The 19,983-nt window shown below is 37.5% G+C and overlaps 1 protein-coding gene across 7 annotated transcripts in view; it reads left to right on the top strand.

Annotated features, from left to right (window-relative positions):
* Positions 1-19,739, top strand: part of KITLG (KIT ligand) — an 84,955-nt gene extending 65,216 nt beyond the window's left edge. For 5 of the 7 annotated variants that reach the window (XM_060656822.3, XM_060656823.3, XM_060656817.3 and 2 more), the window contains 4 exons: positions 5,780-5,889; positions 6,861-6,928; positions 7,889-7,965; positions 14,649-16,216. In XM_060656822.3, the coding sequence (XP_060512805.1) occupies positions 5,780-5,889; positions 6,861-6,928; positions 7,889-7,928 (218 nt within the window). In that variant the 3' untranslated portion in view covers positions 7,929-7,965; positions 14,649-16,216. Of the gene's footprint in view, positions 1-5,779; positions 5,890-6,716; positions 6,835-6,860; positions 6,929-7,888; positions 7,966-14,648; positions 16,217-16,250 lie in introns of those variants that run through there. The other 2 variants (XM_060656818.3, XM_060656821.3) reach the window with 2 other exon arrangements.
* The last annotated feature ends 244 nt before the right edge of the window (positions 19,740-19,983 follow it).

The raw sequence follows: 19,983 nt of genomic DNA, 5'->3' as shown, positions 1-19,983 counted from the left end.
CTTTTTTGGCCCCTGGAACCATGGAACAGGATGGGGTTGAACCACATGGGTCCACTTATACATGGATTTTTTACAGAACTATAAATGTATTTTCTCTTATGATTTTCTTAATATTTTTTCTCTGGATTACTTTATTGTGAGAATACAGGATAGATATACAAAATATGTGTTAATCGATTGTTTGTTATTGGTAAGGCTTCCAGTTAGCAGGCTATTAGTAGTTAAGTTTTGGGGGAGTCAAAAGTTATATATAGATTTCAACTGTGCAAGGGGGTCATGCCCCTACCCCCACATTGTTCAAGTGCCAACTGTAGTTAATAAAGCTCTAAAAGTTCTTGTCTCCTAATCTCACCATGTAGGTCATCTCAGGGTTATTGTATATTGACTGCTTTTTTCTCCTGATTATGGGTCACATTTCCCTTTAAATAACTAGTAATTTTTTTAATATATGCTGGATATTATGGATACTATGTTTTTGAGAAAGCAGATTTTGTTTCATTCCTTTAGAGACTTTTGAGTTTTGTTCAGGTAGGCAGTTCAATTACTGGCAGACTATTTTCCTTGTCAGTCTTGTTTTTAAGCTTTCATGGAGGAAAGAGGGAGAGTAGCCTTATTTCTAAGGCGTGAAATTTCTGAGATATTGAGTGCTTAGAAAATCTCTCCATTCTTGCTTGTCAGAGCTCCTTTGTCTCTGAATGCCAAGGTCATAGCTTCCCAGGTGTTGTTTATTGCCAGGTTTTGTGAAGTCTCTTTCTGTCCATGTACAGTTTATTTCTTAACTGGTGACTTAAGGAGATTCCTCCAGAGATTTCTTTTCAGCCCCGCTCCTTTCCCACAAATAAACCTGCCCCACAAACTGTGGCCACTGCATCCCTGAACTTCAGTCTCTGATACCCTATCTCAAGTGAGACCGTTGAACTTTCCTTGGGCTCTATCTTCCATACCTCCTAGCTAGAAAATGAAGACAATCGTGGGACTCACCATGTGTGCTTTTACTCTCTTAGGGAATACATTCTTGTGCTATCTGTTGGCTAATGTCTGAAAGTAACTGCCGCCTATAATCTGTCTATGATAATAACTATTTAGGTTGGGAGGGCTAATCTGCTATTATCATGGTTGGAAACAAAAGTCTTTTCTACTTACCTCAAAAAACAACTGAATATAAAACACCTATTCAGTCCTGTGCCTCTGAGTCTGAAGGTATTTTTTAAATTACAGAATGAATGGTCAGTGTTCTTTTTTGTTTTGCTTTTTCTTTTTTGTAAAAAATATGGATCTTGCATAATTTGCTGCTGTCAGATGTCACTCATCAATATAGCACTTAGATAGCCATGCACAAAGACTAGCTCTTGTAGAGCTTACATCTTTCTAAAAGACACATACATACATAAAATACTCATAGTATTTTATCATATATACCATGTATGGATTACAATATGTATCATAATAGAAGTATGTAAGTGTTTTTAGTTGTAGCATAAAGGAGGTAAGACTTTTGGGGGGAATATGGCCAGAGAAATTTGAAGTGATCACACTAGTTTTCAGGATAAGAATCAAAAAGTGGCCATGCTAGCCGGAAGACCAAAGTCTATGAAGGAGTCCTGAGAGATGAGTGTCCTCTCATATCTTGTATTATCCCATGATTCTCCCTTATAAAAGTGTTCAAGTTACCCAAAAGGAATTGGGTTTTCACAGTAAAAGTAATTAACTTTATATACCAAGCTAAAAGGATGTTTAAGATCCTTGCAGACAGTATTTGAGAAGAATATTGGAAGAAATTCTTACTTTGACATTACCTTATACATCTTCTAAAAAGAGAGTCTTTGAGTCAGACCTCCTGGGCTTATATCCCAGCATTAGCCCTTGGATAACTGTGTGACCTTGGGTGAGTTACTTAATTTCTCTGGACTTGCCAGTCAAATGAAGGATAATAATACCTCCTTCAGAAGGTTTCTGTGAGGTTTTAAATGTGTTAAGACACATGAACTTGGAGCCTTGCCTGTGAGAAGTAAGGGCAGTATTTTCAGAAGTACCAAATAAAAGCTGTGCTATCTATGCATGGGGCGCCTAGGTGGCTCAAGTCTTGATCTCACAGCTCGTGAGTTCAAGCCTCGCATCAGGCTCTGTGCTGACAGCTCAGAGCCTGGGCCTGCTTCAGATTCTGTGTCTCCCTCTCTCTCTCTCTCTGTCCCTAACCCACTCTCATTCTGTCTCTGTCTCTCTCAAAAATAAATAAACATTAAAAAAAAAAAAAAAAGCTGTGCTCTCTAGTTAACAGGTTTACAACCTATTGGAAATAAGTACGGACCCCCCCCCCCACACACACACACAATGGAAACCCAAACCCTTAGACATTTCACTTCCTGGTTCTTCTTACCCTCTCTGTTTTTCAGGCTTTGCAATGAGCATGTGCCAAAGAGCAAAGGGAGGAGGGACTGAAAGTCTCTGTGTCACCTCAGGGAATGTACATTTGTTCCAGTCAGACTGCTTTCTGCTTGACATGGGCCATAGGCATTGTCTGTGTCCCAGGCGGTAACCTCTATTACTCAGCCAATGAGGAACCAGAGGAAGGACTTGCATGCTAGGAAAAAAATGGTTTGCCGCAACTTCCCTGAGCGTGCCTGTCCCTCAGACACCCAGTCTTGCAAGAACGTTGATTAAAGCCTCACTTCACTATGCTCCGAGTCTCCATGTCCCTCCTTTGATTGGGCCAGTGGGCTTATTTCTCACAATGCCTTATGTATGTGTTCATCATTAATTGTTAGAATTGTCAGATACACCAAGCCTGTGGGTCAGTAAATGTGGCAAGCCTACAGTGAGCTTTGAATCTGAATCATGGAGGGAGACTGAGCTACAGGTTTTCTAAGCACCAAGAGATCCATGTTCACAGACATGGTGATGCCCATAAGCAGAATCATTCGAAATAGTAGTTCAGCAAAATTGTAGCGCAGTTTTTTGTGTCCTGTGTTTGAACAGATGTTGTGTGTTATTAGTCAAACCAAACAAATCAGTTCCCATAAATTTTGGACAATGGACCCTTTTCATAATAACAAGAGAACCATTATAACAACAACCCAGGGATTTGGGATTACTCAAATCCTGTCCAGATGAGCCCCCTTACCTCACAAGTTTTCTGGAACAATCTTTACTAAAAGCAAAGCCTTGTTACTAGCTTGGGCTTTGACCCCAGACACCCACCATATGGGCCTTGAGGCAGACAGTTCAAATCTCATTGATCCCACATAGATAGCAGCAATAGAAATTCTTGGGAGCCAAACTATGAAGGTGTGAACAAGCCTTTTCTTACAACATCCTTTTTCTTTCTCTGCAAGAGGGATGGCAGTATCAGTGGAGAGAACCAAAGGCTGGCTCTTAAGCTCTTTGCATTAATGAGAAATAACAAAAGCAAGGTAACATTGACCCCATAAGAAGGTGAAGCTCTCAGTTCTCCTGGTCCCTTTCTCCTCCCAGTCTTTACCAGGCCCCTCCCTCCGGCAAGTGGATTGCTTCTATGTCTTAGATGCTAAGACTTTGGGGCCAAAGTCCTGGAGCAGGGAGGGGAAGGACTTTTAAAATGGTTAAAAAGTCACAATACTCTGGAAGCGTGAGGTGAGTTCTCTTTAATTAGATCTCTCCTCCAGCATGGCTTTGTTTGGAACACCTTCTTTAGGGGCCGTCCTACCTGAGAAAGATTGTGAGTGGGGAATCCCAGGATGCCTCTTTCTCTAGTAGCCTGCTTCTGCTTGTTGCTGTAGTGGGCCTGGTCCTTCCTGTGGTCTGAAGGGCTCAATTCAAGATTTGGCTTTTTGAAAGAAGGGGAAAAACAGGGTGTTTGGCTGCCTTGATTCCAGGGCATCTGGCTACCCAAACATACGTAATGGAATTTTCCATAGCACCATCCTGGCTCATTAGTTTTCCATTGAAGTCGGGGGACAAAAATATCAGAAGCTTCCTCTGTTCTCTCTGTATACCTTCATTAGGGGATCCCTCCAGGACATCACCTGGTCAAATCTGTCATAACTACACAGCAGTCCCAATAGACACTGTGGGCCATAGCAGAGTGGCCCCCTGGGAGAAATCAAACTTGTTACTGGAATGCAACCACAAATAGCCAAGTTATTTACAGACAGTGATATTAAAATGCCTAAAATGGCAAAAATTGCTTATAACTCTGAATCCATTTTCTGAGAGAAAACTCTTTTATAAATGGTAGTCAAATCCCAGGCTAGTACACATAATCTTCTGTAACCCTTAAAATAGCTATATTATCATAATGACAGTAGTACTACTTCAATTCTACCAAATCCCATTTTGTAACTCTGGCTTACTTTGCTGAAAGAATTCATGTTGAACTCCACTTTAAAACTCCTGAAACTTCTTTCCCATGGGGCTGTAGGATGGGGGGTGGGCCAGAAGATACAGTAGTTGAGTCTTAAGGAAGTGATTCAGGATGGATGACCCCACTTCCCTATCCAGATAGTCTCCCTGTTCCTTATGTGTAAGGGGTACCCATGACTCACTAACCCTCCCCTTAACACACACACACACACACACACACACACACACACACACACACAGGAACTTCCTATTAGAGCCTTTGGGAAACAGGAATCCTAGAATTGAACTTCCTGCTCCCAGTTTACAAATGGTGGGGAAATGGGCAATTCCTGTTCTCCCTGCAGTAGATCGCATTTGTTTCTTGCCTCTCAGGTTAAATCTGTAAGTTCATTTTCTCCTTATAAATGTTTATACACGTAACAGTGGTTTGGTTCTTTTACATTATATACTTTAGGTACTTAATATGTTAAATAGGTGACCGTAGGCTGACCCAGTAACCCAGATCTCGCGCAATATTATAGCCCCAAATGGTCACTTTACCTTGGATTAGTTTACATTTTGTTCTTATAATTGCTGAAAATGTATAAAACTTTTCAGGTTTGACTCTCACCAGTTGGCATGTGTGTCCGTGTGTTCTAACAGCTAAGCTGTTCCTTGTAAGGAGATACAGGAGAAGAGACCCTTGTGGGAGATGTGTTTTGTTTAATTCATCGATCATTCTGCCAAGCAGGATCAAAGCCGAGGAGGACCAATTTAATCTCACACGTTTTCTCTCTCGCGCTGTTACTTTATTTAGAGTAAGCAATGAGAGGACACTGGTTCTTTCAACCATTCTTAGTGTTTGGTACTCTGGGGCTTTCCAATGTAAGTCTGAAAAATTAAACCTTTAGTCCTTAGCACCGTGTTGGGCATTCTCTGGCGTGCAGTAAATGTATACCGGAGATGTGGTGAGGCAATGCCATGACTCTGAGGGTGAGGTACCTAAAAGGACCCTAACCACAAAGTATATTTAATGACTTAATATATGCAGCAGGCCAAACAGCATAATGCATACCGACCTTGATCCAGAATGCAACACGTCCTCTAAAATTTCTTGGCAAGATGTCACGAGTGAAAAAGTGAAAAGGTTTTAGATTTCCTTGATAGTATAAATAATTTTTAGGAAAATGTCGTCTGTGGTCCATATGTGTCAACATTAACCAAGTCAGATAACCTTCTGTGGGTTTTCTTTTCTTTTTCCTCGTACGTATTTTGGAGACGACACGGACTTGTATTGCTGTCCCAAAACAAGGCTCAGCAGAAAAACCAGTTTTCCAAATATTCCAAACAGAGATAGGTCAAGAGTACATTATGGCAACAGGTGGGGCCAACCACACACAGCATGAGAGCAAACCACTAGCATGGATATGCCGTGTTCACCACTGTACTGTTTTCCTTACAGGGAAGGCCACAAATCCCATAGAAGACTCCAGCATACAATGGGCAGTCATGGCATTACCAGCGTGCTTTTCTCTTGTAATCGGATTTGCTTTTGGAGCCTTCTACTGGAAGGTAAGGGTTGCTACTCTTTTTATTTCTTGATCAAAACTTAACTTCAGATGTGTATTTGCTCATACTACATTTACATAAATGATTAACAAGCCACCCCTTTTCTGAGAAAAGATCCTACCTTAATTTAGTCTCAATAAAATCTAAATCTTAAGGCTTTGCCCTCATTCCTTATCATGCTTTGGAGAAAACCCCTCTATCTGAAAATGTATATCTAAAGGGCTCCTGTGTGGCTCAGTCGGTAAAACATCCGACTTTGGCTCAGGTCGTGATCTCATGGCCCTTGAGTTCGAGCCCCGCGTCAGACTCTGTACTGACAGCTCAGAGCCTGGAGCCTGCTTAGGATTCTGTGTCCCTCTCTCTGTCTTTCTGCTCCTCCCCTGTTCACACTCTGCCACTCTGCCTCTCTGCCCCTCCCTCCCTCCCTCCCTCCCTCCCTCCCTCTCTCTCTCTCTCTCTCTCTCTCAAGAATAAAGAAATGTTAAAAAAAATTGTTTTTAAATGTACACCTAAGAAATGATAACTGGTTTTAATAGCTTGAACTAAATGTAAAAAGGAAGAAATAGACTGAAAAACATATGATGCACTTAAAGCCAAACAGAAATGTCATTTGTATTATCTGCTATTTTGGATTTTTCTTCTTTTGTTCTCTTCTTACAGAAACCTCAGATTTTAAAATGTGCTAAATCATTACGATTCAACTTTTTGAAATGTCTTTTGAATTTGATTACCATTTAAATCTTTCTGTTTCTTCGTTGCTTTTTCACCTCCAGCACCCTGAAAATGTTAAGTCGCTAATACGGTACATTTTTCATAACTTTTTATTGTAGAAATATTTTACATGCTACATGCTGGGAAACAAAACCCTGATGTTGGAGTTATTGACATAAAGATCAAAGTAGAGACCATTTACCTCTTGAATATTATACTGTCCGTTGATGTTTCTACAATCTATGTCCTTGTTCTTTTCCCAGAAGAAACAACCGAATCTCACAAGGACAGTTGAAAATATACAGATTAACGAAGAGGATAATGAGATAAGGTATTTTGTTTTGCTAAATATGTGCATAAGTAGGCTTGACATTGCCATTTCACTTGCCCTGCACGTGCTTATACATCTTTTAACAAGTTGTTTGCTCTCAGTGGTAGCTCCCAATGCATATCTGTCTTTATCCACACTTCCTACCTCTCACACTTGCTTCAGTCCTACATCTCTGCTTCCCTATAGAATATACCTTCACGTCGTCTTCGTGACTCCTCTTAAGGTATCAATAGTGGCTGTCTCAGCTCTATTTCTGTACTCAGCAGAATCTTGCTTAAACTGCCCGTCATGGGGCTCTGGAGGCACACTTGTGCATAATCTCCATCTCCACACTAGCAACCAGGACATGCTCATTCCTCTGTCTGTCTCTTAGCGCTTTGGAAACCGTCATCCTCTTTATCCACCCCTTTATGATGTCTTGACTGAGCTGCGGCAGAATCTTCCCCTTCGCCCTTCTAAACTCCACCTGCAACCCTGGTTCATAAGGTTACTTCCTAGTCAGGATACTTGAGTGACTTTTCTCTTGCATACTGTCAGGATACTTGAGTGACTTTTCTCTTGCATACTTCATGTATTTGACTTCCCTTACCCCATATTGCTCCAGCACTAGTACTTTGATTTACCCCCCGTTTATAGTTTTCATTTGGCATGTTACTTTCTCTTGTATCATGCCTTCGTGTATACAGATACACCTATGAAGTACAGATAGGCATGTTTAGTATGTGTATTTGCATATGCGAGAGAGAGAATTTTTTTAAACAACTTGGGGAAGACTGTGTTGAGGTCTTCCTTCTTCCCTTTAGAATTACTGATGAAGATAAACTTTCCACTCGGTTTTGCCATCTTTTGTTACTGTATTTACAGAAAAAAAAAAAAACTGCCTTTTACAATGCCCAGATCATGGTGTACCTCAGAATCTCTGTCCAAAAGCAAATAAGCATTTTTCTTGTTGTTTTTCAGTATGCTGCAAGAAAAAGAGAGAGAGTTTCAAGAGGTGTAATTGTGGCTTATATCAACACTGTTACTTTTGTGCCTTGGTAAGTTTTTAGAATTTAAGCTGAAAGATTAAGCAAGAACCCTACAGAATCTTAGATGCCAAAATTTAGAAACAAAATTTATTAAGTTGACTATTAAACTGATGTTGGTGTGGTAACTGAAGCTGTTACAATGAATTAGATGTGCACAATGCAGTCATGTGTGTTCTTACATTTTGAAAGGCAAACAGTGATTAGTCGTTCTGATTACTGGATTCATCCTGTGTGGAAGGGATACAAAAAATTAACAGCCAAGTGTTTACTATTTTTGAGGCCAGAAAATAAGTTAACCAATGGAAATAGAACAAATTAGGGCTAAAATAAGATAATATTAATAGAGGAAGTAAAAATAAGACTAATTTCAGTTAGGCGTGACTACCATAACGCAATAGAAAAAAGCAACTCATTTTTAGATGCTGTAAACAAGTGCATGCCACAAATCTTTCCTTGCTATCTTAAGGAAAAGGATAAATGATCAAAATAGCTTGTAAATCAGGAGAAGAAAGTTGTCAAGGTAAAGGGCCACCTGCCCCATGACTGTCCAGAGCCAGGATGCAGTAAACCTACACCAGAAACAGATACCTGATGTTCATACCTCCTCTCCTGTCTACTTTCACAGCTGCTGAGTGGCAGACCCTGGATTAGTGTGGGGGAGGGGGAGGGCACCCTGAATGGCACCCACCTGAGCCAACGTCAGTTCTGCCCTTCTCATTTCTACTTGTGCTAGCTGGCTGTTAGTTTTGTTACGGCCACCGGATCGCGACACATTGATCACAGTGGTGTATGAATGTCCTCTCATCCTCCTGAGTCTTCAGTTCTTTCCCTGCCCTCCCTCATGGTCAGAAGATCAACCACTCTCCGGGGTTATGAGATACATGGTCTGTGGTGAGCTTCGCCTTTTCTTTGTAGATCACTGTCCTTCCAGTTTCATTTCTGTCCCAGATTCAGAGATTTCTCTCCAGAGAGCTTTTTGCCTTCTCCAGGAGCTCACTCTGATAGTTGGAAAACATTTTCCCACAGTCCCAAATAAGATGATACAATAACAATGTCGCCTATTTCTCTAACATTTTAACCCTGCTATTACACAGACTTCATTTCAGCCTTTAATCGTGCTCTGGATCACCATATCCAAACCATAAATAGCACTTTTTTCCCCCCCTGCTCACGATCTTACCTCCTCTCTAAGGTCATGTTTTCTGTCAAATAATGAATAGACCTTTCATTCAATACTTTTATTTTCTGGAGCAGTACTCTTCAAGTTGAAATCCTAGCTTTCTAAGAAAAATAATTCCTCTGCCCTTCAACCTCAACATGAGCCTGACTGTTGCTTTCCTGTCTGCCATTTCAGTTCCCTTAAGCTAGACATCCAGAAACCACACATTAAATAGTTAATTGAGTCTTAAAGGCTCAAGTAATGTCCTGGTTGGTTTTGGATTGCATCGCTGGGATCCTGTTTTGGCACACAGGTCTTTAATCATGCGGTTTTTAATTGTGGTATTTGCCCTATGACGTTTGGAGAATGGATTATGATGGGAAAACCCAGGGCACCTGTTTAGGAGGGAAAAAATGGCATTTGAAAACAACCATGGTCAAGCAATTTCTGCATATGTCTGCTAGTCAGGGAACATTCAGGGATAGGAATTGAGCCTGTTTTGCTGTATCTCCTCATAGCAACTCAGCTTGTTGCCTATGTGTTGTAGACTCAAACCAAATACTTGTTGAATGACAGAGTGAATAAATCCTGAATGAAAGTTTAACCACTGGTAAGGAAGATAGGTCTTCTGAAGTAGGGTTTTTTATGTGCAAGATGAGTAAATTGTAGAGACCTGCTATAAAACATTATGCCCCTAGTTAACAATGCTACATTGTGTACTTAAATATGTGGTAAGAGGATAGATCTCACATTAAGTGTTCGTACCTCAATAAAATAAATTTTTAAAAATCTTCAAGAAGGTGAAGTAGGACTTATTTTTATCATGTAGGTGTGTGTGTGCGTGTGTATTTAACTTATTGATTTGGGTCAATAGGAAAGTAAAGCGTCCAAAGGGGAAATATAGTCATGAGAAATGACTATTTTTCTTAAAATGTAAAATGTTATTCATGTATACATTCAATCACATTAGGTTTAAAAAGAAGCTCTGGATCATTTAGAAATAAACTCCTCACACATTATTGAGTAGTCAATGTGAAATGGATAAGGAATGAACTGGCATTCTCCTTCATAAATATCTTACTCATCAGGTGTGCAAATCTCTCCAAGACTCAGATACCACCACCTCCAAAAAGCTGACTTCCCAAATTTACAGCCTTCTAATCCTATGTCATATGACATGTAATACTCATGTAATATTAACACATTAATAGGACTTCACAGTTACTTTTATAGTTATTTTGTGTCCACTGCTAAACCATAAGCTCTTACAGGGCAAGGTTTGTTTCTGAGTTTCATTTTGGAATCCCACCAAACTCTATAACATCTACTTTGTGCATACAGTAATGAATAAATATTTGTTGGAGGACAAATGGAGAAGATGAGAATCTCAGAAAATTGCAATAATATGAGAATAAAATTTATGAAAATAAAAACAAAAATAGACCTGGAAAGGATAGGAAAAAGGAAGACAAAAGAGCCAGGTTTCATCATGAATCTGCAGACTCCAAAGTGTGAATATGTAGGTATCATTTGTTACCATTTACTGAGTACCCACTGTGTAGAGTAAAAGCCTTTTGCTTGTCCCTATACCAACAGAGGTTTAAGGCCTGATGAAGAACTTTGTAATTTGGGGAGAGGATTGTGGTGAAGGAAAAGGTTTGGGAGAGCAGAATAGGATGCAGTAAGAGGAAATTTGCTGAGAAATAAGAAAGCCGTAGTAAAAAGTACCAAGATAGAAATGTAATATGCAGTTGTTGTTATATATTTTAAATATTAGATATGATTTGGATTATAGTCATTTTCTTGGTTAACAAGGAAGGGGAAATTACAGGGAATGACTCAGATTTATTGCAAGGATTTCTCCCTCAAGTGGAAGTTTCACCAGCTAAAGAAAAATGAAGACAAATATTGGAATACTAGAACAAAAAATGGAATAATTCTTCAAATGAAATAACCTGTAATTGGAAAATGAAAAGAGGAAAGGTTTGATATTTTGAAAACAAGGAAATAACATGGAATATAAGGTAATGAACTAGAAACAAAAGAAACCGGTGCTAAGAGAAAATATACTAATCTATATAAACAGTTTAAAATCGACTTAGTTGACTAGCTGATGCCAAGTATTCATAAGTGGCATTCCACAAGAATTTTTCATTTATTAGCTTGTGTGTAGCAGTTTGAGAAAGAAAGAAAAGAGTATATTATAGGAAAATTTCACTCTTAATTCTTCCCACAAATGTGATTTCAACACACTCTAGTAGATACATTGTTGGATGCAAAGCTTAATATAGCCTACTTGTGTCCTTAAATTGCCTATAGCCTACCAAAGGAAGTAAGACATATGCATAATAACCTATTTTTAAAAGCAAACTAGAAGTTTGCAAAGTTAAAACAATGAAAGGAGCTTACAAGGAAAATGCAATAAGAGATCAAAGGCACTGATTATGGTTGTACAGGATGTGTCCTTGACTCAGAGATATAGATGGTGATATGTATGGACAGACCTCTTAGAACTGTAGTATGCACACCCATAAACAGTTGCTTTATCTGAAAGGAGAAAGAAATCACTAGCAATAGGAGAAAGGCTTCATCATGTAGGTGATGGAGGTGGCATTTATACTGAGCTAGATCTTGGATGACTGGTAACATTTTAATAGCAATAGGGAAGGGGAAATCCAGACACTGCAATTGGTATAAACTAAGAGAGGCCAAAAGTACAGAGAAAGTGTTCAAGAGTCCATTTGTACAGTTGGACTACAGTGGGAGGTCACACATGAAGGGCTGAAATGCTGAGAAGCAAGGATGTGGGCATCAGTTTGAAAAATTACAAATACAGGATGTGTACTCTATTGAGTAATGTAAGGAGCTATGGGAGGGCTTCAAAAAAGATGTAATATATTCAAAACCGAGTATTATGAAAGTAATGAAATGTTGGTGTGGCCGGATGGATGGAAGCAGTGAACTGGAGTCAGGCAGTCCACCTAGGAGGCCAATCTTCCAAATAGATGTGAGAGAATGATGACGTAAACTGGGGTAAGGGCCATGGAAATAGGAAAGCATGGATCTGTTTGGAGATATGCAGTGAAATAATCAACACATTCTAGTTACTGATGGAATGTGAGGCTTGACATCACAGGTAGTACTCAAGGATAATTTGGAGCCTATGAGACTAACCAGATGGCGGTGCCATTAAAAGGAAATAAGAGAAGGAGTTGTTAATAAATATTGATGGGGGCAAATGTCTTAGACTGGAAATTCAAAGAACAGTCAGGGCTGGAGGTAATAGATTTGGGGTTTGGGAGTCATCTACAAAGAATTTTAATTGAGACCTTGGAAGAAGGACTGCATCACTGAGAAGGCCCTGTTTGGTTGACAGTAAATAACATGAGTTTGTAGACACTCATTTGTCAGTGTTATTGAGACACCCCAGCATGGTAAGTGTTGAAAGTAATTTTGGGAGGTCCTGGGTGGCTCAGTCAGTTGGGCATCCGACTCTTGATTTCATCTCAGGTCATGATCTCATGGGTCATGGGTTTGAGCCCTGCATGAGGCTCCATGCTGCCAGTGCAGTCTGGGATTCTCTCTCTCTGCCCTTACCCCCACTTTCTCTCTCAAATAAACTTAAACTTATTACAAGTAGGCTGGTGGAGAGATTCATAAAAGAAACACAACCTGGACATTTCCTGCAGATCTGGGCTAAGATAGGCGATAATAGATCCTAGATTTGGAATATGGGTAACGTTGAGTCAAATTTTTATCATTTGGCACACACAGGATTTGCCAAAGATCTCTGACTCTTTACCAGATATTTCTTAAGAATTTCAGAGGATTTGCTTTGAGCTCTTTCTGAGGACACACACATAGAGGATAAGAAGGGATCAGACTTGGGTTCAGGCCATGGCTCTGCAAATAGTTAAGCTGTAGGTTATTGGATGGGTCAGTTGTCTTTTAACCCCTGTTTTTTCAAGTTCTAGTAAGGGGATAATAAGACTCACCCTGCTTATTTCATGAGGTGGTTGCAAGGATCCCAGGGTATCATTATAAAAATTGTTGTTTTGTTTTATGGGAAAACTGTTGTCAACCTTCAAGTTTATTTTCTTTGCTAAGAGACCTGGGAACAAAACTAGAAATAGATTTCCAATCTTCTCTACTTAAGTTTAGAATTTCAAGCTATTCCTTTTTTAAAAAATATATCCTTTTTTATTCTGTGTGATTCCCTTTTGGTTTTTTAATCAAGGCTTATTTTAAAAATATCATCTACTTATATATTTTGGATTTCTGAAGTTTTCTCTTAATTGTTTCTTAATTTTCCTCTTGGGATTTAATTATCCTTTTCCCAGATGCAGGTTCTCTAGTTTCTAGAGTTCTCTGTTTGATAATTTGTCATAGTACAATTTGTAGTAAATTCATTTAGAGAGAGCGGAAAAAAATAGTGCACTTCTTACCATTTATACTGTGGAATGTTATGCAGCTTATATATAACCTTTGTGTTGATGTCAAATATTTAAAAACTGAGATATTTGAAGTCAGGAAATAAGGACGAAGGGTATTGAGTAGGGAAGAAAAAGCAACATACGCGGTTATTTAGTGGTGGTGATTGAAGATATTGTGAAGATACGATCTTTGAAAAAAATAGTTAAGTAGAGAGACTTGATGTGAAAGTTGAAAATCTAAAAGCTGAGTCCAAAGCTCAGTGGATTAGCACCAGCTCTGAAGAACTGAAACAATGTCTGGCTTTAATGTTTCAACAAGTATAAGTTATGTTAAGGCCAAATGAACCTCCCCAGAGACTTTGTCCGGATGTGATGGAGGATTTCTTCCTTTCCTTGGCTGACAGTATTGAAAGCCCTCTTGCTGCTGCTGTTTCCTCAGTTGGGAGAAGTGATGGCTTAGCAGTTAAGATACTGGCATTGCTCAGTGACCAGAAGGCTGCTGTTTGTTGATGGTCTCTTATTAGCTTCTCCACTGATGTCTCCTTAATGCTACTGCATTTCTCTCTAGACACTGTCTTTGTCTTTCAAAAACCCTCTCCCCTCACTATGTATATACTACCTTTTCATAGCCTGGTTAGAGAAATTCAAGGCTGCAAAATAACCCTCTTACCACAAATGGAAACAATCTATAGTATGCAAATGGGTGTGAAGGCCACTGGGTATTCATTCATCCATCCTTATGTTCCAGGAATATTTATTGAATATTTCCTCTGCCAGGTATTATTCTAGGTGTTGGAGTACAGCAGTAAAAAAGATAGACAAAGGTCTCTGTCCTCATGGAGCTTACATTTTAATGAGAGGAGAGAGTCAAACAATGAGTAAGATCATTCAGATAATGTTAAATGTTCCCAGGGAGGTCACGGAGAGTGACTAATCATTGCATCTAGGAAAAGATTTGTCAAGTTCTTGTAGCTTGTGTAAGTGAAGCTTGTATTTTAAGTATATTACTCATTCTATAGTCCTATGAATTCAGCTATTGAGAATGGAAAGAAGGCAGAAAGCAGATACACCATAATCTCTCTCTTTTCTTTCCTCTCTAGGCGGGTAACAGTTCATGTTTGCTTCATAAATGAAGCAGCTTTAAACAAATTCATATTCTGTCTGGAGTAACAGACTGCATTTTTATCTGTTCTTGCTACCCATGACTCTATATGGATGATTCACAAATTGGAACAAAGTGTTTTACTGTGAAACTGGCACTGAATTAATCATCTATAAAGAAGACCTTGCATGGAGCAGGACTCTATTTTAAAGACCTGGGGGACTGGTGGTCTCATTTAGAACTTGCAACTGACGTTGGGAGAGAAAGCACGTGTCCCCGATTGCATGCACCATTTTGCATGCCTCCAGAAGTGTCTAATTGCTGAAAAGTCACATAGCTTTATTTTCAGTTACAACCTGCAGTTCATAGTAATCTTGGTCTTTGCAAGTAGATTTCATCCTGTATAGTGGGGATAATTTTTCTGAAATGAATCTAGAAAAAATGTTAAAAACAAAAACTCAACAGCATCAGCCAGTCTACATTTAGAAAGCGGTAGGAACAAAATGATTGGAGTAGGCAACATGTCAGCCTTGTAGCTGCTAATTAATGGTCTGGGTCTGATCTTGGTCTCTTCTTGACATAAACCTATCTCCCACTAGACAAATGGACATGGTTAGCTGGATCTATCCATGCTTGGGAGTCAGTATTGTAGTAGAACAGTGATGACATCAATAAAATGGAAAAAAAAAAAACCTGAATGGGAGAAAATAATTGCAAGTCAAATATCTGATAAGGGGCTAATAGCTAAAACTACCAAGAACTCCTACAATAATAGCAAAAAAAAAAAAAAAAAAAAGAAAAAGAAAAAAATCTCTAACTTAAAAATGGGAAGATCTGAGTAGATGTTTTTCCAAAGAAGACCTGCAAATGGCCAACAGGTACATGAAAAGATGCTCACCATCAATCACCAGAGCAATACAAATCAAAACCACAATGAGATATCCCTCATACCCGTTAGAATGGCTATTATCAAAAAGATAAGAATTAAAAGGGAACCCTGTGCACTGTTGGTGGGACTGTATATTGGTGCAGTCGCTATGGGAAATTTTGAGTTTCCTCAAAAAAATTAGAACTGCCATGTTATCCAGGAGTTCCACATCTGGGTATTTGAGGAAAATGAAAACACATTCTAAAAGATGTATAAGCCCCATGTTCATTGCATTATTATTTATAATAGCCAAGATATGGAAACAATGTAAGTGTCCATCAATAGATGAATAAAGAAAATGTGTGTGTGTATAACACACGTATTATACATACAGTTGATTCCGCTCTAAAAATGAAATCTTGCCATTTGTGACAACATGGATGGAACTTGAGGGCATTATGCTAAGTGAAATAGGTCAGAATGAGAAATACCATATGATCTCTCTTATATGTGGAATCTAAAAAAAATTTTTAGGTAAAAAAATTAAAAATACCAAGCTCATAGATACAAAGGACAGATTGGTAGTTGCAAGGGATGGGGGTGGTTGGGAGAAATGGATGAACTGGGTTGTTTTTGTTTTGGTTTGCTTTGGTTTAAGTAAGTTGAATAAAAATGTAAAAAAAAAAAAAAAAAAAAAACCACCCCCTAAAAAAAACATTGATGCCTTTGCAGAGAGGAGACTCTCCAAAGGAGTTATGGCCCAAAGAAGCCATGAACACTGAACAGCATGGTCACTGAGGAGGACATTTTGCACCCCTTTCCCCTACCACTTATAGAGTGTATAAATTGTGCTTGCAAAATATATTATGAAATGTTTATATTCTAAAACTATTACAGAGTTATGTAAAGGGACTTAAGAGAAATTGCTGAATGTATGAAGGTCTCATTTTCAATTTACATCATGAGAGAAACTAAAAATTATATTTAGTATCTAAGATTAGAAAACCACACCCACATGGTAATATGGGTATTGAAAATTAGGTTACTTGGCTTTTATAAGAATGAAAGGAATCAGGAAATTTTAGTTATTTCTCATATAATCACCATTATCAGTTTAAGGGATCCATTTATTTAAAATCAGGCACTCTATATTAATATTTATGAATTTAAAATAGCGAGCTTTATGTAGTTACGCATGTCAGTTTGCTGTTTAAAATGTGTGACAGCGTTTGTTGTATTAAGAGTGAATTTGGTAAGAATTCTCAAGATGGACATCATGCTTTTAAACTAAAACTTGTAAGACATTTTGTGAATTTCCCTTGACATTTTTTTTAATAGTCGAAGATCTGACTAAAGAAATGGTTTCTTGTGGTTTAAGATTCTTTCAGTAGATCATGAACATACAGATGAAGGGATCCAAAGCTTTCTATTATAATTTAATTCTTGTTATAACATTATTGTCATGTTCTACCCCCTCAGATGATCATTTTCAATGTAGTGATACAAAAGGGCATGAAAAACTGCTAGCTTTCCTTTATTTCAAAAGTCCAAGAATTTCTAGTATAGTTGGACTTCATGTTAAAAGATCCAAATACAACCCCAGTGAAGCGGCTTTTGCGTTTTGTACCAAAAAGCCCAGATGATTTCTACGATCCCTTCCTTCTCTAAAGTGCTGGGCTTCCTCAGATGGTAGTCATTTCTCTAAGATACAACCCAGGTGCTTTGGGAAGCTGCATTGACTTACTCAGGCCCTTAAATATCCCAAGGATCAAACGTTTAGTAATAAAACCAGCGATCAGTTTAATTGCTGAAAGGACCTGACTCTCAGTGTGTGACTTTGATTTTTTTGAAGAAACTAGATATAAGTTAGTATGAGTCATGTGTGTAGGTCAGGTGTAGATTGAGAAGATTGATACTTCTCAATTTAATAGTTTATTTCACCAATGGTTTTGATTTTCTTAGCCATGAGAAAATGCTGTTTAATGAGCTTGAGAGTACAATAAATGCACTTTTATTCTCAAAGGCAGGAGCTGGGTTTTAACGCTCAAGGACATGGTCCTAATCAATAGAGTTAAATAACAAATTCAGCAAGTTATGAAATCTGGCATCATAGGCAAGGGGTGATATATTCTACCTAATTAAATGTATTAGTTCATTGAGAGTTACGTGAATTACCAATTTTTAAAACACTAAAGTTCAGTAAAATGCATGAACAGTAGAAAAAGGCTGAACATGATTTTGGATGCTGGCTGCTTGGGAATTATATATCATATCTGCTTTGAGATGAATATGTGTGTGTGTGTGTGTATGTGTATGTGTGTATACACACACACATTTGCTTTATTTTATCTGATATGTGTGCTGAATATCCTTCAGAAATCATGGAAAACTCACAACTGATATTATCAATCATGAAATCACCTTTTAAATTGGTGCCATGTATCTGATATCTTTTGTAATGTTCCAAAATTGCCTTTTAAAATGATCTCAGAAGTCTGCAGATTCTAAATTATACTAAAAGCTTTGCACCTCTTTGGTAGAACACAAGTCTATAAAGAAACTGGCTCTGTGATAAATGGTGCCTGCCCAGTAATATCAAAGTGTTGCCGGATTTTGTATTATAATCTAACGTGCTTACCACACTGCCATTTTTTAATGAGTCAGAGACAAATTTCAGTTTTTTTCAATATGATAATAGAATAAGTACCCTATTCTCTTTAAAAAGAATTAAGTATATGAAGAATGAAAACATGTGTTTTTTAATGTAGTGTTTGCTTTTCGTAAGAATTAACACATTTAATTGAGTATGAAAGTACTTCGGGGAAACTTTGTGGCATATTTTGGTATTCTAATTCAACTGAGGTTTGAAATTAACAGAAAAATCCATTCATGATTCATGATTTATGGATATCTCAATATTTTTCTGCAGCTAGGTTTTGGTTTCAAAATGTAATTCCAATATGGGGCTTTTAGCCATTTCCCACGTATTCTTAGAAATTTTTCAAAAGACAGTTTCGCATAGTGAGGCAGATGTTGGAAAAAATTGTGAGAAACTTCTCTGCTGTTAACGGATATTGGTAAGTCACCTCTTCTCTTTGGATCTCCATGTTTTATTTATGGTGAAGTTGGAGGTCACACCTTAGGTGTGAAACCTATTGATATCTGACTGACAAAGACAACAAAATAGATCTGAAACTATTCCATATGAGATATTCCATTCTGATCTGTGAATAATCAGTTTGAACACAAAAAGTCATTGCTATTCTTGTTTGTAATGTAAATAGGATCCATTAGTAAAAGTAAAATTCAATCTCCTATAGGGTGAATTGGGTAACCATTTACACAAGAGATGGCTTTTTCCTTTGCTTAAGTAAACATTTTTGGATCACCTCTGAAGAATGAAAACCACAAGTGCATTTTAGTCAGGAAGAGATACTATAAGATATGTGCAACATTTGGAAATGCACCAAATTAAGCATTTAAATGCTGTCATTTTATTAAAAGCTTAGAACAGAAATGTAAGATGCTTAAAGTTTTTGAGTGCCAAAAAATAATTTATAATCCATTTGGAAAGGGGTCATCCATAAATTTCATTTTAAAATTAGAAGGTGGGATAAGAATTTTAAAGTAAGCCAGCTTGTCTTTGAAACAGTATTATTTTGTAAAATTGGCATTAAAATATAAACATTGAAATTCTAACTAGTTAATTTATGATATTTTATTGCACAAATTATGGTTTTGCTGCTTTTCATTAACAAGTCTGGAAATGCCTTTGTTACAAATAAAGTAATGGTACTTTTATTTCCTAACAAGATGTTTTAGAAATAATTTAAAGTGGATATTCATAATCCTAAAATGTTTCCTAAGCATTGTAAATTTATAACTGCCATCTCCAACTACATCCTTATGATGTTTTTAAAAATAAAATTGTTTTAAAAACATAGTATTTTCAACTACTTGATTTCTCAGCTATAAGGCTCAAAATTTTTCAATAAAAATATCCTATATTCTAAGGATTAATGTGTGATTATAGTGTCCATTTGTTGCTATTTTTTAAATTGATGGACTTGAAAAGTATTCAAACATTTAGATGGATGCATAGATACATTGCTAGTTCATTCATAGATTGGAGTTTGCATATTGTAATGTAAATGTATGTCAACACTATTCTAGTTTATTATGACTGAAGTGTAATTAAATAAAAAACGTTGTAAAATGTGATGTGTATGTGTATATACTATATGTGTACTTTTTAAACTAGGTATATGTCCTGACCCTTTTTTATACAGGTTTGAATTTGAAATTACATTATATATATACATATACTTTATTGTTCTAAATAAAGAATTTTATGCACTCTCATAAGTTTGCCTTGTCATTTGATATCAAGGTTATCACACATATTTAAAAAATGGTTGAGCATATAAGCTAAAATCTAGATTTTGTTATAATATGGACGTATTTA

The sequence above is a fragment of the Panthera onca genome, chromosome B4 (assembly GCF_046562875.1).
Source record: "Panthera onca isolate mPanOnc1 chromosome B4, mPanOnc1 haplotype 2, whole genome shotgun sequence".
Taxonomy (NCBI): domain Eukaryota; kingdom Metazoa; phylum Chordata; class Mammalia; order Carnivora; family Felidae; genus Panthera; species Panthera onca.
The sequence above is the reverse complement of the archived record's forward strand: the minus strand, read 5'-3'. Positions and strand labels throughout refer to the sequence as shown.